The sequence below is a fragment of the Verticillium alfalfae genome, genomic scaffold (genome assembly GCF_000150825.1).
Source record: "Verticillium alfalfae VaMs.102 supercont1.16 genomic scaffold, whole genome shotgun sequence".
Classification (NCBI taxonomy): Eukaryota; Fungi; Ascomycota; class Sordariomycetes; order Glomerellales; family Plectosphaerellaceae; genus Verticillium; species Verticillium alfalfae.
This window is the reverse complement of record NW_003315023.1, coordinates 30,302-50,168: the sequence shown is the minus strand read 5'-3', so window position 1 is coordinate 50,168 and position 19,867 is coordinate 30,302. Positions and strand designations below refer to the sequence as shown.

The following is a 19,867-nucleotide window of genomic DNA, read 5'->3' as shown; positions in this document are numbered from 1 at the left end:
ACACCTACTGGTGGTTGTGTCTAACCTCGAGATCCTATCCTGCCTCTCGTGGAGAGCTTGTCCGACAATCATAGTTAAGACTCCTCATCTCCATCCCCCTTCTTGCCCATCCGACGTTTCGATCGGTACACACAGACAAGATGCTTTCCCGTCGCTTGCTACCGCGCTCTGCCGTAAGGTCGGCTTTCAAGCAGTCTTCGTGAGTTCCAATGCCTCAATCCCTTTTGCATTCTTCTGGAACCCCCCTTACGCCCAGTGTTCTTGGTCTGCCGAGCTCGTTGCCATCACCACCCGTAAATCACTCGTGTCGTTCGTCGCTGACTAGGTACCAGTCTGCCTGCCGTTACTGCTCCCTCCCAACTGTCGCGATGGAGCCGCACATACGCGTCCGCCTCTGGTTCGTTGCCCTCCATTCGAGCAAAGCCTCGAAGCAGTTATTTTTCTTGGCCCCAGCCGTGCTGATAGTTTCGTGAACAGAGGAGAAGGACTTGATCATCATTGGTGGTGGCGTTGCTGGCTACGTCGCCGCCATCAAGGCTGGACAGGAGGGCATGAAGGTACTGCGCATCCCTAGGCACCTCTCCCACAGACGGCACGCTAATCTTATGCCTCTCAGGTCACCTGTATCGAGAAGCGCGGCACCCTCGGCGGCACCTGCCTCAACGTCGGCTGCATTCCCTCCAAGGCTCTCCTTAACAACTCTCACATCTACCACACCATCAAGCACGACACAAAGAACCGCGGCATTGATGTCAGCGACGTCAGCATCAACCTCGAGCAGTTCATGAAGGCGAAGGACACCGCTGTCTCGGGCCTGACCAAGGGTGTCGAGTTCCTCCTCAAGAAGAACGGCGTCGAGTACATCAAGGGCGCCGGCTCTTTCGTCAACGAGCACGAGATCAAGGTTGAGCTGAACGACGGTGGCGAGACCACTGTGAAGGGCAAGAACATCCTAATCGCGACCGGTTCCGAGGCTACTCCCTTCCCCGGCCTTGAAATTGACGAGAAGCGCGTTGTCACCAGCACTGGCGCCCTCAAGCTCGAGAAGATTCCCGAGTCTATGGTTGTCATCGGTGGCGGTATCATTGGTCTCGAGATGGGCTCCGTCTGGTCCAGGCTGGGATCCAAGGTTACCGTTGTTGAGTTCCTCAACCAGATTGGCGGCCCTGGCATGGACACTGAGATCTCTAAGGCCACCCAGAAGATCCTGAAGAAGCAGGGCATCAACTTCAAGCTCGGCACCAAGGTCGTCAGCGGTGACGCTTCCGGCGAGAAGGTCCAGCTTCAGGTCGACTCTGCCAAGGGCGGCAAGCCCGAGACCGTAAGCACATGTCCTCCTGGTTCCATGTTATGGTCATAATAGCTAATCGACATGCCTTTAGATTGACGCCGATGTCGTCCTTGTTGCCATTGGCCGCAGGCCCTACACCGGTGGACTCGGACTCGAGAACATCGGTATGGAGCTGGACGACCGCGGCCGTGTCATTATCGACTCGGAGTACCGTACCAAGATCCCCCACATTCGTTGCGTCGGCGATGTTACCTTCGGTCCCATGCTGGCGCACAAGGCCGAGGAGGAGGCTGTCGCTGTTGTCGAGTACATCAAGAAGGGCCACGGCCACGTCAACTACGCCGCCATTCCCTCGGTCATGTACACCCACCCCGAGGTCGCTTGGGTCGGCCAGAGCGAGCAGGACCTGAAGTCCCAGAACATTCCCTACCGTATCGGTACCTTCCCGTTCAGCGCCAACTCGCGCGCGAAGACCAACCTCGACACCGAGGGTATGGTCAAGATGCTGGCGGATCCTGAGACGGACCGCCTGCTTGGTGTTCACATTGTCGGCCCCAACGCCGGCGAGATGATTGCTGAGGCTACGCTGGCTCTCGAGTACGGTGCGTCCAGCGAGGACATCGCTCGTACGTGCCACGCACACCCTACCCTCGCCGAGGCCTTCAAGGAGGCTGCCATGGCCACCCACTCTCTGCCCATCCACATGTAAGGAGAGTGATCTAGGACGTTGGACCGCCAAGGCTCGAGGGACTCGGGAAAGGGCGAAGAAGACATAAAACAGGAAAATGTATTGCGTCAGAATGGAGGAGGCGGCAAGATAGACGATGGGATCATAGGTAGAGCCAGGGGCGTCTTTCTGGCTTCGCGTATTCAGACTAGCACGCAGGATGCGAGTGTACCAAGGTCTCGGACGCTGTGTACAGTATAATGCATCTATGCTTTCGTCACCAGAACCTACGGAACGTTGTTGGGTCGCCCCATGAAACTAGGACGTCGCCGTGATCGGGGAAACCATCATCCGCATACCGGTTAACAGGGCACGCCGGACAAGGACACTGCCGCCCTGGCCCGAAGGCCATCGCTGAGTACGGATATCGTCGGTACGACTGTCGTGCCAGGCCACCATGCTGGTCGACCGACCAGTAGCTGCTATCGTTTCCACAGCCGCTAACAAGTGGACCAGTGACTGGTCCATTGAGCTGGCTATACGCTCACTAAGTGTCAGGATCATTACTGCGTTCCTGCGAGGTCCATGGCCTTGCAGGTGGTGGTCTTCTCTGCACTAAGCTTACAAGTTGATGGGAGCTGCCATGTGATGGTCATATTGCCCACATTGGTATCGATACTGCTCGCAGTCTACAAAGCCCCCAGTCTGTCAGTCTGCGCGGCGGAACTCCAGGGTGCGCTTACTATTGTGCAGTCCCGCATGATGGCCGCCTTGGGCTGGGTTGTTGACGATGACAATGGGTGTCTGTCTCACGTTGCAGGGGTGATAACATGCCATGATTAATTGCGAGGTGTCTTCGAGGCGGCAGGTTCTGATGCGACAACAGTCTACGATCAGGTCATGATGAGTAGAGATAGCGATAGACGGCCTTTTGGACAGACAACGGTTCATATAGATCATGATGTGACACGACGATTGTTTGCCTTGAGAGTTACAGGATCACAAAGTACCTTTGACTGTCGGTACATCAACAAACAATGCGAATCGTGTTTGCATTCGTCTGGCTTGATGCGCCAGAAAACTATCCTGTACAGCTGAACAAGGCAGTGCTGCAGCGAACTTATCTCCGGAGCCTTGAAGCAAGGTACAGGCCGATCGATCTGCTTGGGAAGGGTAGGGAGACAGCTCAGGCACGTACGGAGGCTCCCAGGCGCTTGTGCGGGACCCGCTCACAAGTTGACACGCTAAAGTTCCTTTTGTTCCGCCTAATGGGGGCCGTGACTATGACGATCATCCAGGTACCCTCTCAGACCTTACCTGAAAGAGGTCGGGCCCGTTGAACTGTCCGTCCCTGGCGAATGCATGGTCCCATCAGCTACCGAAGATCCGAAGAAATCGACTGTTGGACACTGTCGACGGGGTCTGATCAGGCACGCAAGGAATCAAGGCGTGGTCCTGCACTCGAACCGGATTGGAGATGCCATAGCAGCCACGGTGGTCCACGCATGTGTGTCTCTGAGGTGGTCCAGCGCTACCCTAACATCGGTCGCAACTTTGCTTCTGCTCTCGACTTGTGGTCCACCACTTCATCTGTCACTTATCGTCAATTCGTTTAATTACAGTCGCCCTGGACCGCTCGTACCTTCCGCTCGTTGTGAAATTGCGCGATGGACGCCCGCAAGCATCGAGATTTACCCCTCCTGTCTCGACGGCAGGTGGAAGGGCTCATCGCGAGTGGACGCACCATTATCATCGTGGACGAACATGTGTTGAAGGTCGACGCATGGCTGAAGTACCACCCTGGCGGTGACAAGGCCATCATGCACATGGTCGGTCGTGATGCCACGGACGAGGTTACAGTGTACGAGTCTTCCAACCTACCACCGGCAGCCGACTGCACGCCATCTGTGCTTTGCTCATCCACCGTACTAACGCGTTTCTTCATTGCAGGTTGCATTCCCCGGAAGCAAGAGAGCAGATGATGCGCTACCGCATAGGCCGAGTAGAGGGACGATGGGAGAACTTCTTACCACCAATCCAGGGAGGGAGCTTCCGCGATATGGCCACAGAAACACCACAGGGCGAAGAGCAGACTTCCACCTCCAGTGATACCGACTCGCGCGAAGCCTCACCCGTCTTTGATGCTGAAAAGCCCCTTGCTCACCGCCGACACAACACCACAACCACCAACACGAGAGGCCACTCCTCGTCGGCCAGCTCAGTATCGTCGCATGACGATGACCACAAAATGACACCCACGGGGTTCCTAGACGCCCAAACGAAAAAGGAGATCAGCCTGGACCTCGATCGATACCCGTCACTCGACATCAAAACACAACACGAAATTGTTGTCAAATATCGTCTCCTCAACAAAAGGATACAGGCGGAAGGGCTTTACGACTGCAATTACCTTTCCTATGCCATCGAGATGGTGCGCTACGCTCTCCTCTTCAGTGGCATGCTACTCTTCCTGAGCTGGGGTTGGTATGTCCCGAGTGCCATGTGTCTTGGTATCTTTTGGCATCAACTTGTCTTTGCCGCCCATGATGCAGGTCACATGGGCATTACTCATGATTTCCACATCGACACATGCATTGGCATCTTCATCGCCGACTTCCTGGGTGGGTTGTCCTTGGGCTGGTGGAAGCGGAGTCACAATGTTCACCACATTGTCACCAACTCCCCCGAGCACGATCCAGACATCGAGCACATGCCCTTCTTCGCCGTTTCCCACCGACTTTTGGGCAATCTCTACCCGACGTACTACAACCGACTGATGAAGTACGATGCATTTGCCAAAGTGATGCTATCTGTGCAGTCCAAGACGTATTATCCGATCATGCTGTTCGGCCGCTTCAACCTCTATGTCCTCTCCTGGGATCACCTGATCGCCGGTCGCGCACCACGGCACGGACCGGCGTGGTGGCATCGTTGGCTCGAGGTGGTCGGCCAAGCGTTCTTCTGGGCTTGGTTCGGGTACGGCATCGTGTATAGGTGCATCCCGACGGCCTGGGACCGGGTTGTCTTCGTCATCGTGAGCCACATGCTGCAGGCGCCGCTGCATATCCAGATCACGCTCTCTCACTTTGCCATGAGCACCGCTGATCTGGGGCCGGCCGAGTCCTTTCCCCAAAAGATGCTTCGCACCACCATGGACGTGGACTGCCCGACCTGGCTAGACTTTTTCCACGGCGGGCTGCAGTTTCAGGCGATCCATCACCTGTACCCTCGCATCCCGCGCCACAATCTCAGGCGGACCCAGAAGTTGGTGCAGGAATTCTGCGTCGATGTCGGTATTCCATACGCACTCTATGGCTTTGTGGACGGCAACAAGACCGTCATCGGCAAGCTCGCCGAAGTGTCCCGACAGGCAGCCATTTTGGCAGAGTGCCAAAAGCATGTCGCGAGTCACGAATAGCATGACGACTTGATCAGTACATGATGACGGCTCGTTGTTCATGAAGAGGTACTCACTTCAGCACGAGCAGCTCTGTTTGACGATGATACGGATGCTTAATCTGGGTAGATGAATGTACCATGTATATAGAGATAGTATGAGAGCTACATTTCAGGAAGTGATCAGTATCACTATGGCAATATCTGACATGTCTGCAGCGTGTCAGCTTGCAAGTTCGTCTGCCTAGGGTTCCGATGTTGCTGCGCACGTTTGCTACCATGTTGGCTCGCAAACCGAGACGATTTAAATTTGCCAACGCTCGGGACTTTGGAGGCCTGCGACATCCCATTCCCAGCTAATTGGTGGCCGGTGCTGCCCATGTCAGTGAGGTGGAAGGACCAGGGTGGCTCCCCATCCTTGCCGCCATAGTGACCTATGTGTTGCTTCCAAAAGGCTGTCACTTGTCCCGTGGGCTTGGTACCGTCTCCATAGTCCACCCTGGTCGCCAGGAAGGCGGAAACGGGAACCCAGGTTCAGGCTGAAACAAAGGGCCCAAAAGACTATTTGCCGTCCGTACCTGTTCCTGTTCGATTCGTAGGTACACCAAACGGTGTCTTTGATCGTATCTGCTTTGAGGAGTCCCACTCCCCGCCCACGTCCCTCGTCGGAACAGAGCAATGTTTATAAGCTAATCACGTTCCCACCCACCTTTCAGGGCAAAGAGCAGCAGTGTAGTCGCATTCGGGCCCGCCCAGGAGAACAGGGCGCGAGGTCCCCGCGGCGATATATGGCTGCCCAAGGCGGAAAAAAAGAGAGGCAGAAGCACACGAAGTGACGGTGATCAACCAGTCGTATCTCGCAAACAATTATGATTGTCGCCGTGTTGCGACCCCCCTCCTCCGAGGCAGCCGGGAAGAGGGCAAGATTTGGATCGCTGGCCTGACCCTGGTCGTGAGCAAATGATGCGTGAGGCCCTCGCAGGAATCCGAGAAAGAAGCAAAGGCCGCCCGCCAGGAAAGCTCTCGCAAGGCCCTGCTCATCCCACCCCTGGATCTAAGTCAGCCCGCCTTTCCCCTCCCTCTTCCCTCCCCGTGCCTCCCCTCAACCACCCCCCCGGAACATGGCCTGGCGTCAGAGAGGGGGGGCAAAAGCAAATTGGTGAAGATGCAGGGTACGCAAGGGCGAGCGGGTATAAGAGACGAGTCGTTGGCTGTTGAAAGGACGTGTTTGAAAGTCACGATGTTTGCCGGGGATTCCATTACACGAGACACTGCAAACCTTGACACGGCGAGACGCAGTCAGCTGCAGAGCTTGAGAGGGCCAGCACTCGACTCCACAGCTTGCAGACAAAAGGGTAGAAGGCGCCCTCCATAGGCACCCACGGATAGGCGATCCTCGACCGAAAGCCATTCGCTTTCGCAGCTTCACTTCCTCAGACTCATCCTACGACTTGGCCATGGGGAAAAGTAAGATGGACGAGGCCGCGGCGGCGAGAATTCGAAAGGCACGAGGGGAGCAGGTAAGCAACCCCAAGCAATGCCAACCTCCAGCAAGGCCTGGCGCAAAGGGCGCCGAGGTTGGGAGGACCTGCCGCTGACTACATTGGTGGCAGGATGAATTCGCTAGACGAGCGGCCGTGGCGGCGAGGACGAACAAGGACAACAGCGCCGGGGGTCAAACAGAGCAGCGAGGTGGCAGCGGGCAGAGTGGTGCCAGTGAGTCCAGCGGTGGAAGCCAGCGGAAATGATAAAACGGCCCGAGATGATCAGGCGTGACGTGACGCAGGTCAGGTCGGCGCGGATTGGAACCAGGGGTCAGGATCCGAGTCCCAGGAGGCTGGATCATCATCCACTCTCAGGGCCCCCAGTTTGCCAGGGTCGAGCAGGGTACTACGTCGAGCACATCACGGCACTTCAGCCATGGCAACACGGGCAGGTACAGCGAGGGCATCAAGCTCGGATACGATGGATGCGTCCTGGGTGCATTAGAGTGAGAGAAGGGCGGGCTGTCATGAGGAAGTGAAATGGGGGAACGAAGTCAGAAAGTCTTGCTCCAGAGGGGGCCGAAACACACCATACCGACTGCTTATAGTGACCCTTGCTCGCCTCCACAACCCACGCTGCTGGGACAGCTTCGGCATCTCCCTGGAAGCTCGTATGAGCATTCTTTTCCCTTACCTCTCTGACGGTCAAAAAAGGATGGATATGTAGATAAGCAACAAGACCCTTGTCGGATCACCCCACGGCCGCAACCGAGATGATGAAGTGGGCCGGAGAGGAAGCGCTTCGGTTGGCCTTCGTTTGCCTTCGTTTGCCAGGCTGTGCCGGGCTCAAGAGTACGTACCTGCTTGTCAGCCTTTTCCTCGCCCAGCCAGCCAGCCAGCCAGTCAGTACCTGAGGTAAGCAGGGAGCCGACACGGATAGGTTGCACCTGAGCTTTCGTCACATCCTCAACCTCCACTTCATCCAGCCTTGAAAGCACATTCAAGCTCCAATCTTCGTACATCTAAGGCCCCTAGCTCGCAGTCATTGCTTTTCAGCTACACCTCAATTTCCTGAAGCACTCTGTGTTTCTCTCGCTCTCTGCGCTCCCGTCGAACCGTTGCGTCGTCTTGCCGCCCCGATAAGCACTCAACGCTCGCGCTAGTCTCATCCTCTCAAGCATGACCTAAGTATCCCCGCGACAATGGACGCCAACGTCCAGAGACTCTTGAACGACAAGCTCTATGACAAACGTAAAGTCGGAGCGCTCGAGTAAGTGCATCTCTTGCGAGGCATCTCGAGCAAAATGAAACCCGCTTCCTGAGTGCGTCCCGTTCGCTGATCACTGGGGCTAGGTTGGAACGCGTCATTCGGGATCTTGTAGCCTCCAAAGACTACAACAGAGTTGAAGCGATCCTTGAGCAGCTTTGCAACGAGTATGCATATGCGGTTCATCAGCCCCATGCCAGGAATGGCGGCTTGATCGGCTTAGCAGCGGCTGGAATCGCTCTAGGTTCAGTGCGTCGCCCCCCCCCCGGCCGAATAAGAGCCTCTGAGGCCTCTACGTCCCCGCTGCCCCTTTGAGTGTGTTGCTCACAACTTTTCTCTCGCCAGGAACTAGCTCGTTACTTGGCCAAGATTGTCCCGCCTGTACTCGCATGCTTCACCGATCAGGATGCCAGAGTGCGGTATTACGCCTGTGAGGCCATGTACAACATCGCCAAGGTTGCGAAAGGCGAGATATTGATCTATTTCAACAACATTTTTGATGCTCTTTGTAAAGTAGGGACTATCGCTAACACTTGTCACTGCCGTCCTTTGCTGATATCCTTGCATAGTTAGGCGCTGATTCTGAACTGTCAGTGAAGAACGGAGCGGAACTCCTTGATCGGCTTGTCAAAGATATTGTCTCCGAGTCGGCAGCCTCTTATGTCTCTGTCCTCGAGACCGAGCCTGAGTTTGGCGGGCCAGAGAAAGACTTCAGCGAGGACCGGCCTCGTCCTCCAACTGCCTTCTCCCTACAGCGGTTCATCCCACTTCTGAAGGATCGAATATGGGTTATAAACCCATTCACTCGCCAATTCCTCGTAGGCTGGATCACTCTTCTAGATTCTATCCCAGACCTTGAGATTGTCACTTTCCTCCCCGACTTCCTCGCCGGCTTACTTAAGTTCCTGAGTGATACCAACAAGGACGTGCAAGTGGCCACACAGGCCTGCCTGAACAAATTCCTCAACGAAATCAAGAGAATCTCCAGGGTCAAGAAAGGCTTGGCGGAGAGCAAGAAGTCTCGAGAGGGCGGCAAGAGGAAACGAGAGGACTCTGTTGATTCAGGCAGCCTCCGCGATGGCCTGCAGGAAGGCGACGAGATTGACTCTCAGATGTCGGGGGATGACGACGATGTGAGCGCCGAAGAAGACTGGGTGCCTGGGCAGGACGTCCACATCAACTACCGAGAGATCCTCGATATTTTGACGGCGACCTTGGACTCTCCACTAGGTACGTTAAGACACAGCCCCTCCCTCCCCAATAATGCGAAGCAAGTATCTCATTACGTATGGCAGAAGACGCAACGTTACCCGAGTCACTGCGCTGGATCGTTGAGTTCCTCGACATTTGTCCAGAAGAGGTTTTGCCGTTCACGCCCAAGGTTCTTGCGCACATGTTGCCCGCCATGGCAAGTGGCTCAGAATCGATTCGTCAAGCCGCAGTCCGGGTCAACAGTGGTCTGTTGGACTACGTTGTGTCATTATCGGATGAACCCGATATGGGAACGCAGTATCACCACCAATCACGCCTGCCAACGTTCGGAGAACGGCCGGATGGCACTGTTAGTGCTCGTGCCTCCCTTTCCAGCTCCCGTGAGCTCGATGTACGAAGTCCGACGCCCGCCCATAATCGCTCCATCTCAACACCCAGCGCTGTTCCGTCTTCAGCCCACCCACAGGCGGATCTTGACTACGCAGCTGCAGTCAGCGCTCTTACGTTGCTCTTCCTCAACGATCATGAGGCTACGAGGGTGGCTGCCTTGACGTGGCTTATCATGCTGCACAGGAAAGCACCGCGCAAGGTACTAGCATTCAACGATGGAACCTTCCCGGCTCTGCTCAAGACGCTGTCTGATCCAGCAGAAGCTGTCGTGACCAAGGATCTGCAACTGCTATCCCAGATTTCACGCAATAGCGAAGACGACTACTTTTCCAACTTCATGGTCAATCTCTTGCAGCTTTTCGCTACAGACAGAAAGCTGCTTGAAACCCGTGGAAACCTTATCATCCGACAGCTCTGTGTCAGTCTTAGCGCCGAGAGGATCTACAGAACACTGGCAGACTGCATTGAGAAGGAAGAGGATGTTGAATTCGCCAGCATCATGGTACAGATTTTGAACAACAACTTGATTACCGCACCAGAGCTGGCAGATCTTCGGAAGAGGCTACGCAATCTCGAGACAAAGGTACGTCAGCCATATTTTGCAGGGAATCGGCCTGGACTGACGTAGATTCAAGGACGGTCAAGCTTTCTTCGTAGCTCTCTTCCGCTCTTGGTGTTACAACGCCGTTGCGACATTCTCGCTATGCCTGCTGGCACAGGCATACGAGCAAGCATACAACCTCTTGCAGATATTGTCAGTTTGCAGCGTCTGGGGACACATGTAAGACGAAGTTGCTAACCAGGCATAGTGCGGAATTGGAGATGACCGTGAATATTCTTATTCAAATAGACAAGCTTGTACAACTCATCGAATCACCAGTATTCACGTGTAAGTTGTCCCACGCCTTACCGCCGACTTGCGTGGGAAGCTGACATGCGGTGTGCCGCACCTCAGATCTCCGCCTCCAGCTCCTGGAGCCTGAAAAGTTCCCATATCTCTACAAGTGCCTCTACGGACTTCTTATGCTTCTCCCACAGTCATCCGCCTTTGCTGCCCTCAAGAACCGCCTCAACAGCGTCAGCTCGATTGGCTATCTGCATATCACGCCTAGGCCAACGGCGTCAACGTCAGCTGGTGCCAATTTCGACAGACCCAACAGGCTCAAAGGGCGAGAAGAAGCCATTGTTAAATGGGGCGATCTGTTGGAAAAGTTCCGAAGTGTGCAGGAGAAAGCTCGGCGGACGCAGAGGCACGCCGGCGAGGGTCTCGACGATGGCGCCCCGCTGGGTGTCGGTGACATTCGACTTGGTGACGGACCAGAAATGAAGGGAGGATCCAAGGACACACGCAACATGCCGGGGCCGCCAGTCCCGATGAAAGACTCGTCTACGGTCCCTCCGCCGGTACCTCCGGCTGCTAAGCGGTCCGGTCTCGGGAGGCAGCTGGGCAGATTTGGTGGCGCTGTGGCCGGGAGGGGAAAGCGACCTTGATGGATGTCACCATGGTCGCAGATGTATACTTTGATCAACGAAGCTAGAGTCAGTCCATCGGAGGAAAGACCACCTTTAGTCATCATGATCTTTTCCGGGGACTCTCACGTTCCACGAGACTCTCGAAAACGGCATCTCTTCGGCGTGTGAGTGATTGAAGTTCGCTGCGTAAAGCTTCCAGTTGGTCTCTGGCAGCATCAGCGTCGTCAGGAAGGCCGGCAAAGGGAGCTATCTGAGAATCGAGATCCATCTTGCGATTCAAGAGACTTCTATATGCCGACTCCTCTCGCGCAATTTGATCAATGGTGGGATGAAAGGCGGCTGGGGCCGTGTCAATGGCTTTTAGACGGTCCTCGAGCTCGGGCAATTTGTTGGAGAGAGCTTTGATTTTTCTTTGCAATTCCACGTTCTGTCGCGGCAGCTCGGCCGAAGGCTTGAACTTCCAGCCCTGCAAGTCACGTAGCAGATCTGCAATGGCGATTTTCTCCGCATCCACGTGAGATTGAAGATCTGTCAGGCGGGCACGCCTCTCCTCTGCCTCCTGCGCCTGTGCCTGGAGTTGGACAAGCGTGACGCCGAGTTCATGAGGTGTCGGCTGAGGGTTGCCGAGATCAACGGAGAGCGACGCCAGTGCATCGAGGGCATTACGTCCGTCTTGGGGCAGCGCTTCTTCGATAGCCTCGAGGAGGTCCGATTGCATTGAGGCATGGTCAGCACCTCGATCGGCGGCCTGCGATAGCTCCCTGCGGGCAGAGGCCTCGGCGCGCGCAAAGAGCTGACGCTCCTCGTCTGCGGTTTCATTGAGGGTCGCCAGAGAGAGCAGAACCCTGAGCGTGTCAGGGTTGCGCTCGAAGGACGGGGCGGCCCGGCCTGGGAATTTGGAGGCTAGCCATGTGTCAACGAAGGACCAGTCTTTTGCCGTTGACGCGGCGATGCGTGCGACCGAGGGCGAGAAGATTGCTGCGTGGTCAAGATGGGCCATGGTGATGATGCACCCGGCATCGCACTCCAGCGTCGTGGGTCAGTGGTTGGTGACTGGTACCAAGCGGGTGGGCGAGCACGCGTCGATGCGTGCGACATCTTCTGAGATTGATATGAGCGAGTGAGCGGCCTAGATTGACGCGGAGGATGAAGAACAGGGGCCCCGCATCTGAGCTTCCCATGTCACCCGCAACTGCCTACAAGTACCTACCCACCTCGGGCTTGTACCTCCTGCCAGCTGTCCGCTGGCTGCTGCCCCACGCTAACGACTCCCTGTTCACTGTGTGCACCATACAGTGTGAGCCGAGCTAGCCAGGTTGGGATAAGGACACTTCTTGCTTCAAGGGTCTACTTCGCGCATCCAGGTACCAGGACCCATTTGAACGACGGAACTTCGCACGACACCTTGCCGCAACCATTCGGACAACTGTCCAAAGCTCGTTGGTCTTTTGCTGCCTCTTGCTTTTTTTTCTTACACCTCAATTGCGTATCTTTTCGCAACTCCGCAGAGGCAGCAGTCACCCCCTCTATCGCCTTCTTTTCTACTCCTCTGCTCTGCCGCCATTGCTACCGAGCCCTCTCGCCATGCACGTGAACATTTCAACCCTCGCCGTCGCGGCGGCTCTGTTCGCCACACCCCTCGTTTCTGCTCTGAGTGCCGAAAGTATCCCGTCCGATCTTCCTGTCTCCGAACTCCTGTCCTCGGCGCAATCTCACCTGTCCAAGGGCGAGACAAGCGACGCCCTCCTCTACTACGATGCCGCTGTGGCCCGCGACCCCTCCAACTACCTCACGTTCTTCAAGCGTGCCACCACCTACCTATCGCTCGGCCGAACCTCACAGGCCACTGAAGACTACAACAGGGTACTATCCCTGAAGCCTGATTTCGAGGGCGCTCACATCCAGCTCGCCAAGATCCGCGCCCGCAGCGCCGACTGGGAGGGCGCAAAGGAACACTACAAACTGGCCAACAAGGATGCCGCCTCGCCCGAGCTGGCGGCCCTCGACGAGGCTCAAGGGGCAGCTCAGCTGGCCCGAGGGCGCCGAGAGGGGGGCGATTTCGAGACGTGCGTTCACCAGGCTGGAGAGGCGATCATGACGGCGAACCGGGCTGTGTACCTGCGCGAGCTGCGCTCGCGCTGCCGTTTCGCGCGGGGTGAGGTCGAGGAGGGCATGGGTGATCTGCACCACATCCTCCAGATGAGGCCTGGCGATACGACCCCCCACGTTACCATCTCGGCCAACACGTTCTACGGCCTCGACGACCTGAACAACGGCATGGCTCAGATCAGGAAGTGCCTGCACTCGGACCCGGATTCGAAGCCCTGCAAGAAGATGCTGAAGCAGCAGAAGGTCATCGACAAGACACTGACTAAAGTCGCCAAGGCCTTTGAGAAGAACCAGCCCATGACGGGCGTCAAGATGTTGATCGACAATGGCGAAGACGCGGGTCTGATCACCAACATCAAGTCGCAGGTGGAGGAAACTCAAGCAGGATGGTACCATACCAGCGAACGCCCCATCGGCGCTGTACATGAGGGTCGTCGACTTGGCGTGCGAGGGTTACTACGAGGTTCGTCACTTTCTTGTGACCTGCGTTCTGTATCGCGTGTTTTCCGTGCGTGTGCTAACCTATCGCGAAGCAGATGAACAGCAAGAAAGACGAAGCAGTACTGCGACAACGCCCTGGCCCTGAAACGAACAATCCTTTTACGGTCTCCTCCACCGTGCGCGCGAGCAGATGGACAAGGAAGAAATTCGAGGACGCCGTCCGGACGCTCGAGGAGGCCAAGAACGTCAAGCCCGAGAAGCAGAACATTGTGCGCCCGCTCCAGCAGAAGGCGCAGATCGCCCTCAAGCGCAGCAAGACAAAGGACTACTACAAGGTCCTCGGCGTCACCAACGACGCCGACGCGCGCCAGATCAAGTCGGCCTACCGCAAGCTCTCCAAGCTGCACCATCCCGACAAGGCGCACAAGCAGGGCCTCACCAAGGAGGCGGCCGAGAAGAAGATGGCCGCCATCAACGAGGCCTACGAGGTCCTCAGCGACCCCGAGCTCCGCGAGCGCTTCGACCGCGGCGACGACCCCAACGACCAGGAGCAGCAGCGCGGCAACCCCTTCCAAGGCAGTCCCTTCGGCCACCCGTACATGCACCAACAAGGCCCCGGCGGCGGCGGCAGCCAGTTCAAGTTCCACTTCGGCGGCGGCGGCGGCGGCGGCTTCCCCTTCTGATCTCCTCTGTGCAGCATTTTGAAATTTGGGGGGCCATGAGCGGAACACACGCAGCGCAATGCGCCACGGCGGTGCGCGCGGGAGCGTCAGGAGTTTGTGGAGTTTGATTCTGTTGCAGAAGTAGGCCGTACATACACGTTGAACCTACACGCCAGTTGGCGTTCATGGTGAAAACTCTAATCCAACCGACTGGTCGGACAAGTTCTTGTAGGACAGTGGACGTGAACAGCTGTCGCTTTTGAACATGGAGCCATCATGTGGAGATTCAACTCTTTCGAGCAGGGACGTCAGGTGCTTCGATAACCTTTTCTGAAAATTGGCTCGTATTTGGTCTGGCCCATGTGGCCTCAACGCTCACGTGTTGTCATGTCACCCAACGACACCCAACGACACTCTAGTTGAGTTATGTGAAGGGTACCACGCGGCAGGTAGCATCGCTCAAAGAGCGCATCTATGACGCTTCGATTGACCAAGGTTGATTTCCCACAACCCCTCAGATTACACACATAATATTTACACATTGACCGCCGCGAGCTGCGCGTGATGGATGATCATGATGGCGGCCTCTCCCGTCGTCCCCCTCCTCTCTGCCTGCGATGTCCACAATGCGCCGCACATGACGTGTGGTCCTCTCCTTGCCGTTGATGCCATGCCTTCGTCGTTGGGTGGTGTTGTACTCGGGGTGGGCAGCATGCTTCGGCACATCAGATGCGCTCTGTGACTTCTCTTGAGACCGTGCTGTATCAACTTTGCAACCTAAAGGTGAAGGCAAGGATCCATCGTCGCCAAAGCCCTGACACCCGTCTTTCGTCGGGAATCCAGGTGCAATGTGCGGAATTGAGCCGTCAATGCACCTCCCGAACCTCCACCCCCCGACTCAGCCCTGCTAGAGGTAGGATGACCGCCTTACAGCGTATCGTTGCGACGAATGAAGTAGGCTCTGGAATCTGGTTAGCTGGCCAATCCACATATACACAAGAGGAGCGAGGATCACGTACTTGGAGGCCTCGTACGCTGACCAGCAAATGGCCGTGCTGGGCATGGTCGTAACGACACGGGGACCGATTCCCTTAAAGAAGCCTCGTGGGCCCTCGCGGCGCAGAAGCAGCCGGCAGCCAGCCATGAAGCCGTTGACTGTCCTTAGCTCGGGGTCCGTGGCGGTGCCTCTTGTCTGCAGCATCGTCTTGATGACATCCATGGGTGTGGTGAGCGCAGCGGCGAAACCACCGGCCACACCACCAGCCACACAGTGCGTTGTCGGGTCGTAGGTCTTGTCCGGATTCATCGTCGTGGAGATTGACTCGTAGGCGAGGAACTGCAGCGCGGTGAAAGGCACTGTCATGGAGAGCGTCGTGGGGTAGGACACGTAGAAGGCGCCCAGGCCCTCAGACTTGTAGACGTATCGTGCGCAGTCGGTCATGGATCGGTACATCTTGGCCGAGTTCTGGATCTGCATGCGCTGCTTGATGACTGTAGTAAACCGACGAGGTCAGTATGTCTTGCCGCCAATTGCTGAAACAACCAAGCTCATTAAATGGAGACGAGTCGTACCATCAAAGGGGTTCATGAGGGCATCACTGGCAATGGTCGCGCAAGTTCCGCTGGTCGCTGCCGCCAGAGGGTGGTGCACACCAGCCTGGTTGCCGCCCATGACATGCTTGACGGCCTCGTACGTCGCAAAGTAAACGGCGTGCGCGGGCCCTGCACCTGCAACGACGCTGGACATGCCTCGCCAGAGACTGAGAAAGCCTTCTCCGGTGGCCATCTTGTAGGTTCCCTGGATGACTCCATTGTACGCGGTAGACGCTGTAGGGTTCAGGACCTGCATGCGCGTCTTGATGGCATCGATCGGGTACATGACGGTGTGCTCCTGGCGATGCTATTAGTACTGGACAACTCGACAAGGTCGTCCTCCGGACGGGCAAGGGCGCCACGTACTGCTATGCCTGCAAAAGCCCCTGCAGCCATATTTTGGAGCAGGGAGAAGTTGGGTGGCAGAGATTCATAGCTGGAATGGACATCATGTCAGCACAATCGTTCGCATTGCGATAGACCGTCGTTGGCAGGGCGCACTCGTATTCTTCCTCGACCGGCTCGGCAGTTGGCTGGGCCATTGCGGCCACAGCTTCGGGCGCTTCGCCGAAAGGCTTGGGCTGGAGAGCCGCCAGGGTGACGGCTGGGAGGATGTAGGAAGGGGTGCGATGAATGTGGTCGTCGAGGTAGGACGTGCTCTTTCTGCGACGGTGTTCGTGAACAGCCAGTCGAAGGATTGCAGGCGCGATGAAAGAGGCAGGCGTGGAGGTCGGGGACGGACCGGCGATCGTTTCTTGCAAATGGTATAGAAGTACGATCAGCCGTCAAGCAAAAAAAGGTGATAAGGACGTATCCAGCAGCTCCGGGGGGGCAAGTGCGTGAGTTTACGTGTCAAATGTACACTTTCGCTTCTGGCTGTTGAGGTGAGCCAGGTACGGTACACGACTCATCAACGAGAGCGAGGGAGGCGGCCGAAAAAATTCAAAGCTGATTTGCGGCGAGCTGCGAGCTGCGGGCTCGGAGATGGGCCTCGCCGGGCCGTGCTTGGGGGGATCAATGTACCTATCATGCTTGCTATCGTGCAGGTATACATTCCTGCGCCAACCTACCCACCCACTAACTCCGCCATCTGATTAGCACCGAGGCCCCCCACACGTACGCACCTACGGAGTCACGCCTAGTGCACCTATTGGGGTTTGGGCACTGAGCCTCGGCGCTGCTGTTCCAGTGTTACCCGCGTCAATGACCGTGTCATTATTACCAAGTTCAGATTCGTGGGTGTCCGTCCTCGGAGATACGACTTTCTTATGAGCAGGCAGAATAATATCTATTTCGACGGAGTAGCGAATGCTAGACAGCGCGGGACTACTCGCCCCTAATGTGTCGCCTCGGTTCACCGGTTCACTGAAATCGAGCGCTTCCTCTGCCAAAGAGAAAAGAAAAAGGAGTTGCCCTCAGCCTTGACATGGGGAGTATAATACCCCTGCACACACACTCGACATAGCAAAAGAAGGATCTATAGACTACTTTGGAGCAGTCACCCAGGTCAGCAGTATCAAATACATCACGCCCCTCCTAGCCTATTGTTGCGTTGGGCTTGTTGGAATTGCTGGATCAACCCCAGCACGCCAGTATCTGGCTCCCGCGACAAAGCCCCGCTACTCTCCCTACTCAAGTTCTTGGCGGGTGAGGTCTGCCAAACCGACTCGCCAAGCGGTCCACCCGCTTCATCTTCATCTTCACGCTGAGAATAGGATTGTAATTGCGAGCTCAAGCCTTCTTCTGTGGGCTCTTCGCGGATACCACGCTCTGGTGGGTGTTCGCCACGATGCTGTCGACCTTTGATGCCGTACGTGCTTCGCACATTTAGGTTTGTACCTGAAGGCTGGTGATGAGGGTCGAGCAGCATCGATGCCATGGGGGAAGGTGCTGTCATGGACGCTCCGAATCGAGGCGTCCTCGCCGGATGGCCCAGGCCCCCTTGAAGGCCACGGCTGCGGCCTGTTTCGCCTCGCCCCTCTCGCGAACCCGGGATCTCGGCTACCAGATTCGGAGAGTTGAGCCCTGGGAACGCCGGGGGCGGGTGAAATTGCTGCCGCATGCTAGGCGGCACGTGGCCACCCGGCATGCCCGTCTTGGGGTTGATCACGTAGTTCTCAAGAAACCCGTAATATGATGCAGCCATCTTACCATGCTTGGTTGTGTAATAATCCTCGCGGACGTCTTCGACTCCAGCTGTGGGTCTTTGATTCCCAAGGCCTCTCCTAAAGTCGAATTCGGCAAAAGAGCATACGTACCCCAACCCATCGACATGGATCGTAAATTCTCGAACGAAGTCGATTATTTGGTCACTGCTTTTGGGGGCGGAAAAAAGCAGCACAAACGATGCTAGGAAGATGCCCAGGATCTCTTCCGCGAGAATCACGACCTTGAGCTTATAGAGTTCGGAGAACTCTTGCTTCACATCAAAGCTGTGAAGTCGCCCATGCCAATGGTCTGGCATATGATGAGTAAAGTCCAGGACGCCCTTCAGCGCAAATTCGGGGTCGAAAACTGTAGTCTCCTCTGATATCATACCCCTGGCGAGAGCCCAAATGGTGCCGAAAACTCCGATGTAGAACAGCGCCGTCCTGTCCTTGGTGATTTCGAACCCAAGGAATAGCTCCGGGTCGAGGAATGAAGCTGCGGCGAGTGTGAAGGTAATGGCGCCAGACATGAAGGTAACAGACCTTGCTACTTGTTCTACGAGCCGCTTCGGAAATTGGTCGATATATCGGCTTGCAAATGGGTATGACATATTGATTCGTTCTTGAAATAGATGGGGTAGTTCGTTGAACTCGCGGAATTTCCATCTGGCCAAGGCTGTATAACGGCGATCACCGAGCGTGGCCGAGTTTTTCTTGTACTCCTATTCAAGGTTGTCAGTAGGTTACAGCACGCACAAGTTGGGTAAACAAACATTGTAATAATTGAGTAGATGAATCACCGTCTGATAGCCTATCCAGAATGGCGTACAAAGCAGGTTGAGTAAACCGGCACAGACAAAACGATCCCGTAGCTTACGGCTGAGCAAGCCTCGTCGATCTGCTTTCAAAAACTCTTGGTTGACTTGGCCACTTTGGTCAAAGATAAGGTCAATGACGCTGAAGTAAAGCCACCACTGGAGCGTTCCGGAAAAGAATTGACGGTTTTGCATGAACGGGATTGGTAAGGTCATGTCCAGAACGTCCTTGTTGATCATGGCGATGAGATAGTTGTCTTTCCGCATGAGACGGCTGGCGATGTCAACAGCATCCAAACGTTCTTTTGAATGCGCGCGGATCCAGTCTCGCTGTGTCCGGGTCATGTTCAGTGCCGTGTTCGGATTGGCATCTCTGAGAGCCATGATGCGTGCAACAATGTCTTGCCACGAAACAGTTTGCATGTCTTGCTCAGGAATCTCCAAGAGATGGACATAAAAATTCCGCATGGTAATCAATCGACGAGTGTCGACAGAGAATTGAACTGCCTTCCAGATGAAATAGAAGACGAATAGCCACAGTCCTAAATTCCAATACCACGACATCTTCTTAGTACACTGAGGGGTGATGATTTGTGACAGTGAGCTACTCCCAGGCACCTTGTTGTATTCAATGCATTGCGTAAGGAAGGTGAGGAAAATCGTGATAAACGTAGATTGCCTAAGAAATGTTAGCCTTCTTCACGTGTATGGTACTTGGGGTCGAATTCAAGACTTACACAAGGTGCAGAGCGCGCTCGCACAAGATGCACCAAAACCCGCTGCCAAGGTAGTATTCATAGACATCCCTCATGAAAAAGTCAAGGTTCGACACGTTTATCCACCTCCAAAGTGCCTGTTCCCTGGGGCTACCTGAAACCACTCCACCAAGAGCGGTTGACGGTTTGGCCCCAGGCGATCGG

The 19,867-nt window shown here is 55.8% G+C and overlaps 9 protein-coding genes across 9 annotated transcripts; 5 read left to right on the top strand and 4 right to left on the bottom strand.

Annotated features, from left to right (window-relative positions):
- Nucleotides 1–127: 127 nt before the first annotated feature.
- Nucleotides 128–2,201, top strand: VDBG_09693 (dihydrolipoyl dehydrogenase; the record flags this gene model as incomplete). Its single annotated transcript, XM_002999927.1, has 5 exons — nt 128–199; nt 333–397; nt 478–557; nt 617–1,321; nt 1,383–2,201. 5 exons carry the CDS (start codon nt 141–143, stop codon nt 1,998–2,000), a joined length of 1,527 nt encoding a protein of 508 aa, XP_002999973.1.
- A 75-nt stretch (nt 2,202–2,276) lies between these two features.
- VDBG_09692 (predicted protein) lies at nt 2,277–2,795 on the bottom strand (the record flags this gene model as incomplete). The annotated part of the gene is made up of 2 exons (XM_002999926.1): nt 2,277–2,494; nt 2,702–2,795. 2 exons carry the CDS (start codon nt 2,793–2,795, stop codon nt 2,277–2,279), a joined length of 312 nt encoding a protein of 103 aa, XP_002999972.1.
- Nucleotides 2,796–3,141: 346 nt separating this feature from the next.
- On the top strand, nt 3,142–5,376 carry VDBG_09691 (fatty acid desaturase; the record flags this gene model as incomplete). The annotated part of the gene is made up of 2 exons (XM_002999925.1): nt 3,142–3,819; nt 3,909–5,376. 2 exons carry the CDS (start codon nt 3,626–3,628, stop codon nt 5,374–5,376), a joined length of 1,662 nt encoding a protein of 553 aa, XP_002999971.1.
- A 1,450-nt stretch (nt 5,377–6,826) lies between these two features.
- Nucleotides 6,827–7,343, top strand: VDBG_09690 (predicted protein; the record flags this gene model as incomplete). Its single annotated transcript, XM_002999924.1, has 3 exons — nt 6,827–6,874; nt 6,968–7,070; nt 7,141–7,343. 3 exons carry the CDS (start codon nt 6,827–6,829, stop codon nt 7,341–7,343), a joined length of 354 nt encoding a protein of 117 aa, XP_002999970.1.
- A 697-nt stretch (nt 7,344–8,040) lies between these two features.
- Nucleotides 8,041–11,198, top strand: VDBG_09689 (vacuole morphology and inheritance protein; the record flags this gene model as incomplete). The annotated part of the gene is made up of 8 exons (XM_002999923.1): nt 8,041–8,108; nt 8,192–8,354; nt 8,451–8,618; nt 8,675–9,335; nt 9,401–10,290; nt 10,343–10,461; nt 10,517–10,596; nt 10,663–11,198. The coding sequence occupies 8 exons, from the start codon at nt 8,041–8,043 to the stop codon at nt 11,196–11,198; spliced, it is 2,685 nt and encodes an 894-aa protein (XP_002999969.1).
- Nucleotides 11,199–11,280: 82 nt separating this feature from the next.
- VDBG_09688 (conserved hypothetical protein) lies at nt 11,281–12,180 on the bottom strand (the record flags this gene model as incomplete). The annotated part of the gene is made up of 1 exon (XM_002999922.1): nt 11,281–12,180. The coding sequence occupies one exon, from the start codon at nt 12,178–12,180 to the stop codon at nt 11,281–11,283; it is 900 nt and encodes a 299-aa protein (XP_002999968.1).
- A 584-nt stretch (nt 12,181–12,764) lies between these two features.
- On the top strand, nt 12,765–14,413 carry VDBG_09687 (DnaJ and TPR domain-containing protein; the record flags this gene model as incomplete). Its single annotated transcript, XM_002999921.1, has 2 exons — nt 12,765–13,709; nt 13,826–14,413. 2 exons carry the CDS (start codon nt 12,765–12,767, stop codon nt 14,411–14,413), a joined length of 1,533 nt encoding a protein of 510 aa, XP_002999967.1.
- A 906-nt stretch (nt 14,414–15,319) lies between these two features.
- Nucleotides 15,320–16,527, bottom strand: VDBG_09686 (mitochondrial RNA-splicing protein MRS3; the record flags this gene model as incomplete). The annotated part of the gene is made up of 5 exons (XM_002999920.1): nt 15,320–15,353; nt 15,412–15,883; nt 15,965–16,283; nt 16,352–16,421; nt 16,487–16,527. 5 exons carry the CDS (start codon nt 16,525–16,527, stop codon nt 15,320–15,322), a joined length of 936 nt encoding a protein of 311 aa, XP_002999966.1.
- A 983-nt stretch (nt 16,528–17,510) lies between these two features.
- On the bottom strand, nt 17,511–19,331 carry VDBG_09685 (conserved hypothetical protein; the record flags this gene model as incomplete). Its single annotated transcript, XM_002999919.1, has 3 exons — nt 17,511–18,854; nt 18,906–18,943; nt 19,010–19,331. 3 exons carry the CDS (start codon nt 19,329–19,331, stop codon nt 17,511–17,513), a joined length of 1,704 nt encoding a protein of 567 aa, XP_002999965.1.
- Between the last annotated feature and the right edge of the window lie 536 nt (nt 19,332–19,867).